The sequence below is a fragment of the Sus scrofa genome, chromosome 10 (genome assembly GCF_000003025.6).
Source record: "Sus scrofa isolate TJ Tabasco breed Duroc chromosome 10, Sscrofa11.1, whole genome shotgun sequence".
In the NCBI taxonomy this organism is placed as follows: Eukaryota; Metazoa; Chordata; class Mammalia; order Artiodactyla; family Suidae; genus Sus; species Sus scrofa.
The window spans coordinates 38691213-38708768 of NC_010452.4; the positions used below are offsets into that span (position 1 = coordinate 38691213).

Below are 17556 nucleotides of genomic sequence, written 5' to 3' on the forward strand. Positions count from 1 at the left end.
AAAACTTTGACCATAAGAAAATTGAGGAAAATGTACAGTTAATTTTTGCTCATTTTTCTGCTCTATGAAAAAAAGAACGCATTAATTCTTCAGCCATAATGTAAACTATGTTGTTACCTGAACAATTAGAAATATGAACCCAAAAGTCTAGAGCAATATGTGGCTAGGGGATTTATTTATGCGTCTATTCCATGGGTAATTTGGAAATGAATAGGAAGCACATGGCATTTGAAAAGCGGCATCTATTCCATCCACCTGACTTGTGCAGCTTCCTTTGAGGTCACCAGGAGCCATGCAAACCATAAAACATTCCCTGGTTCCTGGTTCCACCGGCAGATCTTCAATGCGCCAGGACATAATGCTGCCTAGGCTTTAAGGCTGGATGAAAGGAGTTTGCTGTGATGAGATGAATGACTTTTCCCTTCCCATTCTGAGGGATCTGTAGATATTATCCATGAAATGATGCAACTACCAAACATAGATGGAGGCAGCATTTATCAAGAAAGGGGTGGGTGGGGGAGCAATTTTTTCTAATAGTAAACGATTAGGTTGAGCAGTAATTACTGAACTGTGGACGTTAAAGAAAATTCATTCAAAAGGTGAGCCCCATTTTGCCCTTCCAAGAAGAATTTTTAACACATTTCCAACTTTAACGTGAGTTTCCTGAGGGAGTGCAGATAACACAAGATGTAGATTTGGTATTAAGTACTGGCATTATCTGGACAATGAATTCAGCAAAACCCTGTGAGCCTAAGGATTTGACGTAAAAGAAATAAAAACTTGCAAGTCTAGAAAGAAAGTCCCTAAGAGCTATAAGCTGGTTACTGCCATGTTGTCTGTTAGCTTTCAGAAAAAAAGATTTGGCTGCCCTTGGGCTCTCAGGATTTAATTGGAATTTGCATTATCTCATCAAAGTGACAGTAAAAGGACTCCTGTGTGTGCTCGTGACCAGGATAGAGACATATGAAAGCCACAGCAATTCCGGATCTGAGCCATGTCTGCGCTACAGCTCATGGCAAAGCCACACCGCCCCCACCCCCCCGACCCACTGAGCAAGGCCAGGGATCGAACCTGCGTCCTCATGGATATGAGTTGGATTCATTTCCACTGTGCCACAATGGGAACTCCCTGCCTCTCTCCTTTCTGATTTCTCCCCTCTGCCCTGTCTTCTTTCTAGATTTTCTCCTCCCCTTCTCCCTCCCTCCTTTCCTTTCTCCCCAAATCATGAAGAAGGGATCCTGCAGTGGCTCAGCTCTGTCTCGAACCTTGTTAACTCTCCCTTAAAGGATGACAGCGGCTGCATCCAGACATTACCCACCCCCTCCCCATGGCAGGCTCACACCCCTCCCAACAGGCCAGCATTGCACTCCCTACAGTTGCAGTTTGGAAACTACACCTACCTCGAAACATTTTTTTTTTCTTTTTAGGGCTGCACCTGCAGCATATAAAACGTCCCAGGCTAGGGGTCGAATTGAAGCTACAGCTGCCGGCCTACACCGCAGTCACAGCCATAGCAACGTGGGATCCGAGCCACGTCTGTGACCTACAGAGCTCATGGCAACGCCGGATCCTTAAGCCGCTGAGCAAAGTCAGGGATCAAACCTGCATCCTCATGGATAATATTAGTCAGATTCATTTCCACTGAGCCATGATGGGAACTCCCAAACTCTTTGTTTTAATATTTGATCTATTTTTATTTCTAAGCAATTTGTAAAAGTCTCTTAAAATTCTTATTTTATTCAAAAGGCATCATTACTGTGGCCCAGAATCCTTTGACTATTGAAGCCCCTTACTGATTTGGGTCCAGAGTTTCTTGAATTACTGATCTCTTACCTTCTACAAGGTTTTAAAAAAAGACCTCACACCATATCTGGGCTTTTTCTCTCTTTCAAAACAAAGAAACAGATCCAGAGAGATAATAGGACCTTCCTCAGGTCATACTTTGACTCCTTGATGCTGAACCATCCTGGGTGGGGCTGGAATGGGAACCAGGAGGTCCTGTTATTTTTTCACTATTTTAATATTGCTGAAATCAGTGTATTTTAGCATTCCGACCAATATATTAAATTTAATCAATATCATCTTATCTGTAACTGTCTCTCCATTCTTTTTTTTTTTTTTTTTTTTTTTGTCTTTTCTAGGGCCACTCCCCCAGCATATGGAGGTTCCCAGGCTAGGGGTCAAATCAGAGCTGTAGCCGCTGGCCTACATCACAGCTCACAGCAACGCTGGATCCTTAACCCACTGAGTAAGGCCAGGGATCGAACCCACATCCTCATGGTTCCTAGTCAGATTTGTTAACCACTGCACCGCAATAGGAACTCCTATCTTTCCATTCTTATAAACATCTTTGGAAAATGCTATCTTTCCTTGGGAGAGGGGAATGCATATTTATTCAGGATTATTACACAGAATGAATTGTACAGGTGCAGTTTGGGCAATTATTACAACTCTTTTCTTCAGACTATTTTCTCCTCATGCTCACTAGGAAACAGTCATTCCTTTTTCACTCTTTTATGCCCAGGCTTCCATATATTATCTTGGAATCATAAATAGATACTACATTTCCCTACCATTCCAGCCCATCAGGTTTAAGAGCAAATGTTAATGTTAGCAGCCTCTTTCTTTTGGAGAAATTATGATGCTGAAAGTGCTTGATATGTAGTTGAAAGTAAAATATGTAGTTAAATATGAAAGTTAAATATGTAGTTGAAAGTTGAAAGTGCTTAAATATGTAAAACTAAATATTTTTTGTAAGGGTAGCTCTCTCTTTAAATCTTACCCATAGCACTTTTATTATCTTATATCTATCCAGCAGTCATTTTCCAGGGGAAATATAAATCCTAAAATAAATTCAATTGTTACCTTGGTTGTTCTAAAACAAAAATCAAGACCCAATGGAAACAGGAATGATTTGGAAAGTTTTGTTTCACCTTATGAGAGAATATTTCCCCAAATCATTAGTAGCATGGGATCCTTTACCAATGATAATAGCAGTAATTATCCTTCTAAAAAATTATCGAGTTGTAATTTACATTTTTTTCTTTTATACAATTCCTTCAGTTGGTTCAGTGGGCAGAATACAAATTTGGCTTTCACTTTTCTCTTAGATATTCTGAAAGATGGTAAAGATGATCCTTAATATATATTATAATTGGAAGTATTCTCAATTTTAGTAGCAAAATCCTCTCCCAAGCTAAGCTAAAGCTGTGGTAGGAGATTTTTCTTAGGTAAGGTATCAAATTCCTATCTACCAAGGTAAACAGAGGCAAAGTGCTGGCCTCCCTGTGAGCAGCATTAGCTTTTATCCTGGACCTGTCACAATGCCAAGTACAACAAAAATGAAAAATCTGGGATGTTCTGTAGACAAGATTTGCCCTGCTGGGTGAATATTGCTAGAGAATTATCAAGAAATAATTTTTTTTGGTTCTCAGCTGTAAAGGAATCATGGTCAGCTGAAATGTCCAAACTTTTCCATTGACCCAACGTTATGGCAACACATCTAGAAAAGAGTTCCTCTACCACTGACGGATTCACAGAAGAGTGAAAATGCTGACACCATCGTTCAAGACTTGGTACCAGGAGACTGGATGACCACTATTTAAACTTTTTACTTTTAAGTGATTGTATAATTTATAAACAAAACCCAAATTTCTGTTTTCAATAAGTCTGATCTATCAGATGGAGGTTGTTGGTTTTTTATTCACTAACAACTTATATATCAAGTGCTTAATACAATGATTTCAGTGTCTATATACATAGTGGTTAAGAGAAAACCATTTTGTGTGTTTGTGGGGGTGGATACTACAGAAATACTCAAGACAGGCCTTACCAAGTAATGCTGTACCACAAGAAGGTTGTTAAGGATAGGGAAAGAATTTGGGCGGTCCCGTCGTGGTGCAGCGGTTAACGAATCTAACTAGGAACCATGAGCTTGTGGGTTCGATCCCTGGCCTTGCTCAGCAGGTTAAGGATCCAGCGTTGTGTTGAGCTGTGGTGTAGGTTGCAGACGCGGCTCAGATCCTACGTCGCTGTGGCTCTGGCGTAGGCCAGTGGCTACAGCTCCGATTAGACCTCTAGCCTGGGAACCTCCATGTGCCACAGGCACAGCCCTAGAAAAGACAAAAAAAAAAAAAAAAAAAAAAGACTGAAAAAAAAAAAGATAGGGAAAGAATTTGATTGGTCCATAGAGAGCCAATCAGAAGTCTTTGTCTGGAAAACTACAGTCAGCCTGTCAAAAACTGTATGGCAGGCTAGCAAATGTCATAAAATCATCTTTACTTCCCAATTTCTTTTCTTTTCTTTCTTTTTTTTTTTTCCAGTTTAAGGACCCTTTATTTAGAATATACTTTCAACGGTTGTGTAGGTTCTTGTTAGCTTTTAGAGAGCAGAAATATTTTGTAATATTTTCTATCGGCTAAAATCAGTAATTTCTTTTTTATAATGATTTTAATTTTTTCCATTATAGCTGATTTACAGAGTTCTGTCAATTTTCTGCTGCACAGCAAGGTGACCCAGTCACACATACATGTATATATTCTTTTTTCTCACATTATCCTGCTCCATCACAAGTGACCAGACATAGCTCCCTACTTTCCAATCTCATTTTTTACCAAGATAATGAAAAAACAGAAGCAGAGAAAAATCTATGATCTTATGTGACGGAACTCCAGGGAAATATTTTCGCCCCTCCATTTCTGAGGATGAACTGCAAAACCACCAGTGACCGTGGGTTTAGAAATAAAACCCAGTTCTCACCCTCTAACACACTGCCTGTAACTAAGACTTATTTGTATGAATTTCCAAAGAGTGAACAAAATGCATTCTTTTTAATATTTCTCTACTGTTCCTGAAAATAAATGACTCTGCCAAGATTTGCAATGATGCTATCCATACCCCAAGGATAGGTGCTTTGTTGAACTGCCTCACTTGCTGGAATAATTTCTAGAAGTTATTTTTCCTGAATATTTTGCCGTGCGGGACAAGCTGGGTACAATTCATGTTTCAGTGTGTGTTACAGCAACTGAGATGTCATATTGCACAATGTTGAAGGATCTATGCCGTAATTTATTGTGTATCTTTAGATAGGGTTACTATTACCTTTAATGTTGCTAAATGGTTCTATTAGGGCTGAGGGATTATTTGCATATATTTAACAGAATGCCAACCTGGCCACATTTGTTTCTAATGTCTAGATGTGAAGGTATTTTGACTTTATTATGCTTTAATTTTAACTCCAGTGAACTGTGACTGAAAATATTATAGTCTATTAGGTATAATCTGGAAAAATAAGCTTGTAATTTGTAGTATTACTATTACAACTCCTTTTACTGCATACGTTTCAAACACTATTATAAAATGAATGTCACTACCACCTCAATTTTTTTTTTTTTTTTGTCTTTTATTCTATTAGGGCTGCACCCAAGGGATATGGTGGTTCCCAGGCTAGGGACCTAATTGGAGCTGCTGCTGCGGGCCTATACCACAGCCACAGCAATGCCAGATCCGAGCCGCATCTGCGACCTACACCACAACTTATGGCAATGCTGGTTGCTTAACCCACTGAGCAAGGCCAGGGATCAAACCCGTAACCTTGTGGTTCCTAGTGGGACTGGTTTCCACTGCGCCACGGGAACTCCACTACCATCACAATTTTGACATTTTAAATAATACTCCTTCGGATGAGGAGTCATAAAATTTAAAAAATAGGATATTCCATACTATTAAAGTTAAGGCCATTCATTTTTCATTAACTTGAAAGTCTGTGTTTAATCTGTTCAGCTAGTTAACTATTTGGTTTTTGTTAATGCTACGGCAGATAGTTTTGCGTGGTATATGAAGCCCTTTTTATTTAGTGAAAATAAACCATTAAACTTTAATTTGCATTCACCAGTTAACAGTAATCCCCTGCACAGCAGAACTGCATTTGCGAATTTGAAGTGTTAAAGAAAATGTGCAAACATCCTATTTTGAAGGTCCTCCTAAATTATTGGGTTGTAGTGGTCCGGGGGGAAAAATGCTATTTTCAGTTTCATCTTCAACTTTCACAGTAAAGGTCTCAAGTGAGTTCCTAAAAATTTCCTCAGGTGATGGTTTAGTGTTTTTTTCTGTGCAGGAAATTCAGAAACAATAGATGAAAAGACTTTTAAGCCTAACTATAATGCTTAGTGATTCGGGCATTTGTACAAATAGGATTGAGCCAGGTTCCAATGTGACAATGGTAATCGATATGATTAGAATAAGAAGAAACTAGGAACCGAAAGGAATGAAGAAGATCTCAGCCCAAATTAGTACATTCAGCTGAGCGCGGAGGGGGTCCGCGAGGGCGCAGGCGCAGGTCCCACAGGACTGAGAGAAGGGGAGGGGTCGGTACCGAGGGGGCCACTCCCGCGCATGCGCTCAGTTTCTCACGCCAAGACCGCCCCCCGCCCTTCCTCCCTCTCTGCCTGCCTTCCTCCTCCCCCCACCCCGGAGCGACGGCCCCGCCTCCTCCCGGCATCCGCCGCATCCTCCCCACCGCTCAGCAGCGCTCGGTTGATGGATGCAAGGGACTTGGTATTTCAGCACGACTGAAGTTTCCTGGGGTTTTGGCTCAAAGAAGACGTAAGACATTTAAAGCAGTGAGGTCTGTCCTGTTTGTTCGTGGCATATTCCTCTCCCCCAGATCTTGCTTGTTCTCCGTAGTATTTAGATTTATCGTTCCCAGTTGCGGTGGGGGTCAGGTGGGGCGCAGAAAGTGGCCCAAGTCAGCTGCTTCAACTCCTGTCGTCAAATAGGGTTTTATTTCTTCTATTTTCAGATAAGGCCCAGAGGGGTAACTGAACCAAAATTAACTTGGGCAGGTGTTCTAGTTTTCCAGTGTAATTGATTCCAGGTGTCTACAAATCAGGCTCAGGCCTTCCTAGGCCAGATCTTGAGGCGTCTCCTTATGTTGGCACTAGTTCTTTGGAGTCTGGAGATCTACTATATTCTCCCATTTCCAAGATTTGGGATTTAAGAGTTGTGGTATGTAGGACTGGAAGAGGTCTTATCTGGTCCAACTCTTTTATCTTCCTTTTCCTTCTTTCCTTAGAAAGGGGAAGTAAGTTGTCTAAATTCACAGACTGCTTTAGTGACAGAATCAGAACTGGAATTCTAGTCTTCTGCTTCCCAGTCCAGTAATATCTTTATTTCTACCATATTTTGCCACAGTTCGAAAGGACTCAAAAGTACTTCATCAGGCCTTCAGACCAGCAATCCTGAGTAAATTGAAATTACAAGAAAGTTGTTTATTCCCAGTATTAAAAAGAGGCCAGGTTTTGTGCACAGGTGAACCAGTTCTCATAAGTCACTGCTTTTATTGAATAGTATTTTATGTGTTTTAAAATTTTTTATTGTAGTTGATTTACAGTGTTCTGTCAATTTCTACTGTACAGCAAGGTGAACCAGTTACACATACATGTACATTCTTTTTCTCACATTATTCACCATCATGTTCCATCACAAGTGATTAGAAAGAGTTCCCTGTGCTATACAACAGGACCTCATTGCTTGTCCACTCCAAATGCAATCGTTCGCGATCTACAAACCCCAAACTCCCAGTCCATCCCACTCCCTTCCCCTCCCCCTTGGCAATCACAAGTATGTTCTCCATGTCCATTAGTTTCTTTTGTGTAGATAGGTTCATTTGTGCCATATATTAGATTCCAGTTGGAAGTGATACCATATGGTATTTGTCTCTTTCTGACTTAGGATGATAGTCACTACTTCGATCCATGTTGCGGCAAATGGCATTATTTTGCTCTTTTTTATGGCTGAGTAGTGTTCGATACCACATCTTCCTAATCTATTCATCTGTCAGTGGACATTTAGGTTGTTTCCATGTCTTGGCTATTGTGAATATTGCTGCAGTGAACACAGGGGTGCATGTATCTTTTTCAATGAAAGTTTTGTCTCTATGCCCAGGATTGGGGTTGCTGGATCATATGGTAGTTCTATATTTAGTATTCTGAGGAACCTCCATACTGTTTTCCACAGTGGTTTACCAGTTTACACTCTCACCAATAGTGCAGGAGGGTTCCCTTTTCTCCACACCCTCTCCAGCATTTGTTATTTGCAGACTTACTAATGATGGCCCTTCTAACCTGTGTTAGAAGGGTATCGCATTGTAGTTTTTTTTTTTTTCATTGTAGTTTTGATTTGCATTTATCTCATAATTAGTGATGTTGAGCATTTTTTCATGTGCCTGCTGGCCATCTGTATGTCTTCTATGGAGAAAATATATTGAGGTCTTCTGCCCACTTTTCATCTGGATTGTTTGTTTTCTTGCTGTTGAGTTGTGTGGATTGTTTGTATATTTTGGAGATTAAGCCCTTGTCAGTTGCGTCATTTGAAACTATTTTTCCCATTCCATAGGTTGTCTTTTCATTTTTTTTTTTAAGGTTTCTTTTGCTGTACAAAACCTTGTAAGTTCGATTAGGTCCCATTGGTTTATTTTTGTTCTTATTTCTATTGCTTTGGGAGATGGAACTAAGAAAACATTTGTACGGTTGATGTCAAAGAACGTTTTGCCTATGTTCTTTCTATGAGTTTTATGGTGTCTTGTCTTAGGTTTCTTTAAGCCACTTTAAGTTTATTTTTGTGCATGGTATGAGGATGTGTTCTAGTTTCATTGATTTACATGCAGCAGTCCAGTTTTCCCTGCACCACTTGCTGAAGAGACTATCTTTTTCCCATTTTATATTCTTGCCTCCTTTGTCGAAGATTAATTGACCATAGGTGTCTGGGTTTATTTCTGGGTTCTCTATTCTGTTGCATTGGTCTGTATGTCTGTTTTTATACCAGTACCACACTGTCTTGATTACTATAGCTTTGTAATATTGTCTGAAGTCCAGGAGAGTTATGCCTCCTGTTTAATTATTGTTCCTCAAGATTGAGTTGGCATTTCTGGGTCTTTTATGGTTCCATATGAATTTTTGGATTGTTTATTCTATATTTGTGAAAAATGTCATGGGTAATTTGATAGGGATTGCATTAAATCTGTAGATTGCTTTGGGTAGTATGGCTGTTTTAATTATATTAATTGTTCCAATCCAGGAACATGGAATATCTCTCCATTTCTTTGAATCCTCTTTAATTTCCTTGATTAGTGTTTTATAGTTCTCAGCATATAAGCCTTTCACCTCCTTGGTCAGGTTTAAATCCGAGGTATTTAATATTTTGGGGTATGATTTTAAAAGGTATTGTATTTGTATTTTTATATTCCTTTACTAATATTTCATTGTTAATATACAGAAATGCAACCAATTTTTGAATGTTAATCTTGTATCCTGCTACTTTGCTGAATTCTTTGATCAGTTTGAGTAGTTATTGTGTGGATTCCTTACAGTTTTCTATTTATAGTATCATGTCATCTGCATACAGTAACAGTTTTACCTCTTCTCTTCCATTTGGATACCTTTTATTTCTTTTGTTTGTTGGACTGCTGTGGCTAGGACTTGAAATACTATGTTGAATAAAAGTGGTGAGAGTGAGCATCCTTGTCTTGATCCAGAATTTAGCAGGAACGCTTTCAGCTTTTCTCTGTAGAGTATTATATTTGCTGTGGGTTTGTCATAAATGGTTTTTATTATGTTAAAGTATGTTCCCTCTATACCCACTTTTTATCATGAATGGATGTTGGACTTTGTCAAATGTTTTTTCTGCCTCTGTTGAGATGATCATGTGGTTTTTGACTTTTCTCTTGTTAATGTGGTATATGACATTGATTGATTTGCGTATGTTGAACCATCCTTGTGAACTTGGGATGAATTCTACTTGGTCGTGGTATATGATTTTTCTTATCTGTTGTTGTATTTGGTTGGCTAAAATTAAAGAATGGCCTATAATTTTCTTTTTTGTAGTATCTTTGGTTTTGGTATTAGGGTGATGGTGGCTTCGTAGAGTGTCTTTGGGAGTGTTCCTTCTTCTTCAACATTTTGGAAAAGCGTAAGAAAGATGAGGGTAAGTTCTTCTTTTTATGTTTGGTAGAATTCTCTGGTGAAGCCATCCGGTCTTATGTAGAGAGTGTTTTTATTACATATTCAATTTCATTTCTAGTGATTGGTCTGTTTAATTTATCTATTTCTTCTTGATTCCGTTTTGACAGGTTGTATGTCTTTAGAAAGTTGTCCATTTCTTCTAAGTTGTCAAATTTGTTGAGATATAATTTTTCATAGTGTTCTCATATTGTTTTTTATATTTCTGCAGTATCTGTTGTGATGTTTCCTTTCCCAGGTTTGGGGTTAAATCGGAGCTATAGTGGCCAGCAACTCCAGATCCGAGCCGTGTCTGCAACATACACCACAGCTCATGGAAATGCTAGATCCTTAACCCACTGAGCAAGGCCAGGGAGCAGCCCTGCATCCTCATGGATGCTAATGAGATTCATTTCTGCCGAGCCATGATAGGAACTTCTCCTTTTTCATTTCTTGCTTTGTTTGAATTCTTTTTCCTCTCTTCTTGGTGAGTCTGGCCAGAGGGTTGTAAGTGTTGTTCATACTTTCAAAGAACGAGCTCTTGGTTTTATTGATTTTTTTTCTATTGTTTTTTGAATCTATTTTATTGATTTCCTCTCTGATCTTTATGATTTCCTTTCTTCTGCTGCCTTTAGATTTTGTTTGTTCTTCCTTTTCTAATTCTTTTAGGTGGTAGGTTAAGTTGTTGATTTGAGATTTTTGTTCTTTTCTGAGGAAGGCCTGTATCAATGAACTTCCCTCTAAGAACTGCTTTTGTGGCATCCCATAAATTTTTAATGATCTCGAGGTCTTTTTCAGTTTGCATTTGATTTTCTCATTGACCCATTAGTTTTTTAGTAGCATGTTGTTTAGTCTCCATGTGAAGTTTTTTTCTCATTTCTTTTCCTGAGGTCGATTTCTAGTTTCATGCCATTGTGGTCAGAGAAGATACTTTTCTATGCTCTTAAATTTGTGAGGTTAGTTTTGTGCCCCAGTATGTGATCAATCCTTGAGAATGTTCCATGTGCACTTGAAAAGAATGTATATTCTGATTTTTTTGGATGTAATGTCCTGAGTTGTCTCACTTTTCTATTGTGTAATTAAGATCTCTGTTGCCTTATTGATTTTCTGTCTAGAGGATCTATCCACTGATGTAATTGTATTTATTTATTTATTTATTTATTTGCTTTAGGGCTGCATCCAGGCTAGGGGTCAGATTGGAGCTACAGCTGCTGGCCTCTGCCACAGCCTCAGCAACACAGGATCCAAGCCACGTCTGCGACCTACACTGTAGCTCACGGTAACACCAGTCCTTAACCTACTGAGCGAGGCCAGGGAGCGAACCTGCAACCTCATGGTTCCTAGTTGAATTCATTTCCACTGCGCCATGATGGGAACTCCCATCTCCTACTTTTATTTTATTCCCATCTATTTCTCCTTTTATGTCTGTTAATGTTTGTTGTATGTATTTGAGAGTTCCTATATTAGGGGCATATATATTTTCAATGTAATATCCTCTTCTTGGATTGATCCTTTTATCATTAAATAGTGTTCTTTGTCTTTCCTATGGCCTTTGTTTTAAAGTCTGTTTTGTCTCATATGAGTATTGCAACTCCTTACCTGTGTTTTCCATTCGCATGAAATATCTTTTTCCATTCCTCATTTTCATTTTATATGTGTCCTTTGTCCTAAGGTGAGTCTCTTGTAGGCAGCATATTGTAGGCTCTTGGTTTTTTTAATCCAGTCTACCCCTATATGTCTTTTGATTGGAGTATTCAGTCCATTGACAATTAAAGTAATTATTGATAAATATGTATTTATTGCCATTTTAAACCTTGTTTTCCAGTTGATTCTGTTTCTCCTTTGTTCCTGTCTTTTTTTTGGTTGGGTGATTTCCTTTTATTTTATGCTCATGTCTTCTTTTTAGTTTTTGTAAATGTAATGTTTGGTTTTGATTTGTGATTGCCCATTTTTCAAGTATGTTAACCCCTTCCTATATCTGCATGCTTTAGCCTGATAGTCATATAGGCTCAAACACATTCTAAAAAAAAAAGTCTAGATTTTCTTTTTTTCCTTCCCCACATTTTATGATTTTGATGTCCTTTTTTTTTTTAAAACATCTTCATGTTTATCCTTTTCCTGTTCCTTGTGTTTACCGTCACTTTTACAGCAGGTTTTTCTTTCCCCCATTTTAAATCTGAATACTGGCTTATTTCTGTAATTACTTTCCAGTGTGATTTCCTCCATCCTATTTCTTCTTATTTCTTTTTTATTTAGAAGAGCCCTTTCAGTATTTCCTTTAGAATGGGTTTAGTAACGCTGTACTCTTAGTTTTTGTTTGTTGGAGAGATTCTTCATTTCTCCTTCTATTTTAAATGATATTCTTGCTGGGTAGACTATTCTAGGTTTCAAATTTCTCCCTATTAGAAGTTTGAATCTTGCCACTCTCTTCTGGCTTGTAGTGTTTCCGTAGAGAAATCAGCTGATAGCCTTATGGGGGGGTTCCCTTATAATTAAGTCTTTGTTTTTCTCTTACTGCCTTTAATATCCTCTCTTTAACTTTTGCCATTTTTATTATAATATGTCTTGGCGTGGGCTTCTTTGGGTTCAACTTGTTTGGAGTCCTCTGTGCTTCCTGTATCTTGATATCTGTTTCCTTTAGATTTGGAAAGTTTTCAGCCATAATTTCTTCAAATATATTTTCAATCTCCTTTTCTTTTTCTTCTCCTTCTGGTATCCCTATTATGCATAGATTGGCCTGCTTTATATTATCCCATAGATCTCTTCTATTGCTTTCATGTTTTTTCACTTGGTTTTCTGTCTGCAGTCCTGATAGGGTGATTTCCATTATTCTGTCTTCCAAGTCACTAATTCATTCCTCTGAATTATTCATTCTGCTTTTCAGTGTCTTTAACTCAGCCTACATCTCTGCAAATGAATTTTCGAATTTTCCTTGGCTCCTCTTATTTTCTAGATCCTTTCTAAAGTAATCTGCATCACTGTTCATATTTGCTCTTAATTCCTTCATATTCGCTCTTAATTCCTTCAGTATTTTCACTATCTCCTTTTTTTTTTTTTTTAAGGGCTGCACCCACAGCATATGGAGGCTCCCAGGCTAGGGGTTGAATCAGAGCTACAGCTGCTGGCCTACACCACAGTCACAGCAATACCAGATCCGAGCTGAGTCTGCAGCCTACACCGCAGCTCACGGCAACACTGGATCCTGTAACCCACTGAGCAAGGCCAGGAATCGAACCTGCGTCCTCATGGATACTAGTCAGATTCATTTCTGCTGAACCACAATGGGAACTCCCACTATCTCCTTTTTGAACTTGGCATTTCTTAGATTGCAGAGGTCTGTTTCAGTGTTTGCTCCTTCAGGTGAATTCTCCTGTTCTTTTAACTGGGAGTGGTTCCTGAGCTTCTTCATTTTGCTTATATTTTTCTTATTCTGTGAGTTTAGTGGAAACAACTACTGTAGTCTTTGAGGGATATTTATATGTGAGTGTGCCCCTGGGTATCTTGTGAGGCCTTACTATTTGTTTTTTAGGGTGCTGCACGTGCTTCCAGGGAGATGGAGGCAATGGGCAGGGATAGTAGCCAGTGCCTGGTTGCTGGACCCTTGTCAGTGGCAAGGACCCACAGGAAGGTGGTGCAGGCTGCTCCTAGTTGCAGGGCCCTGGGAAGCAGCAGTGACCCTCAGGCAGATGTAGGCAGCACCTGGAGCATTTGGCAGTGGCAGCAGCAGGTCATGTGTCTTCCCAGGGGAGTGAGAGTAGCAACAAGTGATAGGTTGCAGTGCCCTCCTCTTTGCCGACCTCTGAGATGACTGGGGCCATAGATGGTAACTGTTCATGGACCCCTAGTGGTGGCAGACCACACCCACCTTTGGAGTCTGAGATGAATGAGTTCCCCCCCACAGCCTATAGACCATACAGCAGGTGCCCCATAATGCTTAGCCTGTGTAGGAGGCACCGACACCTGTAGCCTATGTAAGAGGGGCCTCTCACCAGTAGTCTGTGCAAGAGACACTTCACTGCCTATAGCCCCGACCTCTGAGAGTCTGCCCATGCACAAAGATATCCATGTAGTGACCCACCCCTCCCCCACCTCGCTCTCCTCCACAATGGCGCTTTGCTTCTCCTGCAGGCCCATACCTCCTCCCAGGTTCCCTTAGCTGTGGCACTCTTCTCCCCATCCCTTGGCACACTGCTCTCTAGCACCCCAGACTCTCTCCACACAGCCAACCCCAGTCATCTCCCCAGAACTGACCTCCAGAGTCTGAGTCTCAGTGCCCAGCCACTGGCAGAGCATCTCAGGCTGTGGTGTCCCAGGAAGTGGTACAGATGGTCTGTGTGGCTCTTTCTCTGCTTTGCCCTCCTCAGACCAGCTGCTGCACTTTTCTCTGAGGTTTTGAGGTCCCTCCGTCTCAGCCAATCTCCCTGTCAGGAGGCTTCCCAGGGTGTGGGTTCCTTTCCTCTTTCACAGCTCCCTCTCGGGAGTGCCAGTCCCATCCTGATTCCTTTTTCTCTCTCTGTCTCTCTCTCTCTCTTTTTCCTTTTGTTCTACTCAGTCAGGTAGAGGGTTTCTTGCCCTTTTTGGAGGTTTAACGTCTTCTGCCAGCATTCGGTAGATGTTCCATGCGAATCGTTCTACATGTAGATGGGTTTTTTGGATGGGTTCGTGGGAGAAGGTGAGTGCCACGTCTTCCTCCTCCACCCTCTTGATCCCGCCCTTTGAATAGTATTTTGTTAATGGTTTTTAGTATTCTTTTGTAACCATGGTCTGATTTCATTTCTCATCCAGTTTTGTGAGGGAGCTCACAGAGTTTGGTTTCTGTCTCCTTTTACAGCTCTGAGAATTGAGAAATAGCAAGGTTAGGGCCCTTGCCTTACTTAGATCCCTGAATTAACATGAGGACTGGACATTTCTTGTGGGCAAAGGATGTGATGTGACATGGCATCGTGAACTCAGCCCTCCTCTTTCCATGAACTCAGCCACTCCCTTTGTCTTTTTCAGCCTCAGTTTCCTTATCTGTAAACTATCACAGCATTATGTGGGGACTCTGAGAAATGGCTATGGAAGTGCATTGTAGTAAGAATAATAGCTAACATTTATGAAGTACTTTCCTGGTACCAGTCACTGGACTAAGGACTTTCTGTGGAGTGTCTTATTTAGTCCTTAGAGCAGCTATACAAATTAGGTACTATTATTAAACCCATTTTGCAGAAGAAGAAATAGGGCATTTATGAATCATCATTGCTTGCAGGTGGTTAAGATGGAATTAAATGCTGCATTTAGTTTTTCAAAAAAATTAAAAAGGAGTTCCCACTGTGGTGCAATGGGTTAAGAATCCACTGCATTGGTTTGGGTTCCTATGGAGGTGTGGGTTCTATCCCCAGCCTGGTGCAGTGGGTTAAAGGATCTGGTGTTTCTGCAGCTGCAGCATAGGTCACAGCTGTGGCTCGGATTCAATCCCTAGTCTGGGAACTTCCCTATGCCATGGGTGTGGCCATAAAAATTTAAAAATAAATAAAACATCTTTTCAGAAGATTGTTTTGAGCACATACTGTATTCTGGGAATGTGTTAGGTGCTCAAAAAACATGTCATTCTGATATGCATGCTGATTGATATTTTTATTTACAATAACAAGGTGAAACTGATAGAATAAAGATGCGTGTTGGAACTTGACTCTCGCATCAGTTATGTGAACTACTTCTTTGCTGAAACAGATGATGCTTTCCAAATAGTGCAAGACTAATTCCTCAGGGTTGTCGTTGTTGTAACGTAAAACATAAGGACTGTAGACTCACTATGCTCACATATTTAAGCATAATCTACCTTATGGATATTTTCTCCATTGGCTTTGTTGGGTCTAGATGATCGTATGGTCATGCCACTCAAGGTGGGTGTTCTCCTGCTCTCTGTACGTTCGCCTGACTGATCAGTGCCTGCTTTGTCTGTACCCTGTGCCCATGACTGACCTTCCTCCATACTTGCCCCAGGCCCCAGCTGGTGATTGTTCTTATCAAAGGGGCTGTGGGGGGCATGCCCCTCACTGGTTTCCCTGGTAATTAATGAGCCAACCTGACATCAGTGCCCCCTATACCTGGCAATCTCCCTTTTTCCCTGTGAGTGAAGCCTGCCACCATGTCCTGCCTGCTGTCCACTACTGCACACAGTGGGGGGTCGCTCCAGGACCTTCAGACTGTAAGCTCCCCTATCCATTAAACCATTGATGGCACTGTTGTTGACTCCTGGCTCCTTCTTCAGTCTTTATTTTTTATTTTTATTTTTATTTCTTTTTAGGGCTGCACCTGGAGCATATGGAAGTTCCCAGGCTAAGTGTCAAATCAGAGCTCCAGCTGCTGGTCTACACCACAGCCACAGCAGTGCCAGATCAGGGCCATGTCTGCGACCTACACCAGGGCTCACGGCAATGCCAGATACCTTAACCCACTGAGTGAGGCCAGGGATTGAACCCGCATCCTCATGGGTACTAGTGAGGTTCATTTTCACTGAGCCACAACAGGAACTCTATCCTTCCTCAGTCTTAAAGCTGGACAACTACAGCTTTGTAGGCCTTCAGGGTGCAGCCCAACAACGATCAACAGAACAGGTCACGTCCTAATTTGTAGCATTTGCCGATTTCTATGGTACAAATTCCCTTCTCACAGCTGATAAGCTCTCCATGTGATAGCGCTGAATATGGAGCTGGGAACACACAATGACACACCTCTGTAAGTGCTTTCCACCATGCAAAGTAAATATAATCTTAAAAGCTTAGATGATAGAAAAATATACTACTACACTAATGAAATGATCAATGTTGAGTAATTACTTTTGTTTTTAATGTAAACTAATTGCATGTATGTATAACTTTTAATGATTGCTGTGATTGCAAAATCCCTCATAATAGGGAGAATTTAACAATCTACCTTCACAAGCTAGAATGAGTGAGCTCTCACCCCTTCTGTGATGTGGAGAATGGCTTTTGTGGCAAAAGGAGAAACAAGAGGTACTGATAATAGTCTGGATGAAAGATGATGGTGCTTGGAGCAGGGGGAAGGTGGTCAGGATAGCATTGTCCAGTGTAAGCTTGTGTGCCCGACACATGGAGAGGCCAAACTGAAACTTTGGGTTTTGGAGCAGAGAAACATTTATTTCAGAGCCAAGCAAGGAGAATGAACAGGTCCTGCTCAAGGAACCTGAAATCCTGGGTAGTTTTCAGGGAAGAATTTTTATAAGCAAAACTGGGGAAGTGGGGGGAGCAGGCTGCAGGGCATGTGACTTGCTTCTAATTAGTTGGTGGGAGGTAAGAGGGTGGTGTTCCAAGATTGTCGGTCATCAGCCCTCTGCTTCCAATCAGTCTGGGGTCTGTGAGCTGGTCCTCAGCCGGAAGTTATCATCCCCCAACTGGATGGAGGCCTTAGTTCCTGTGGAAAAGTCCAGAGATCTGTATCATTGCTCTATATATTCTTTGAGTGGGTACCTGGACCCTGCCCCATTGCTGCACTATTGTTTCTGTGTGTGTGTGTTTCAACTGCTTGGAAAAAAAAATTTTTTTAATTATAGTAGATT

The 17556-nt window shown here is 40.6% G+C and overlaps 1 protein-coding gene across 1 annotated transcript in view; it reads left to right on the plus strand.

The window, feature by feature from the left end:
• The window catches only part of MOB3B (MOB kinase activator 3B), a 256735-nt gene extending 253280 nt beyond the window's left edge, over positions 1-3455 (plus strand). The window contains exon 4 of the mRNA XM_021064706.1: positions 3435-3455. Coding sequence (XP_020920365.1) covers positions 3435-3440 — 6 coding nt within the window. The 3' untranslated portion in view covers positions 3441-3455. The remainder of the gene's footprint in view (positions 1-3434) is intronic.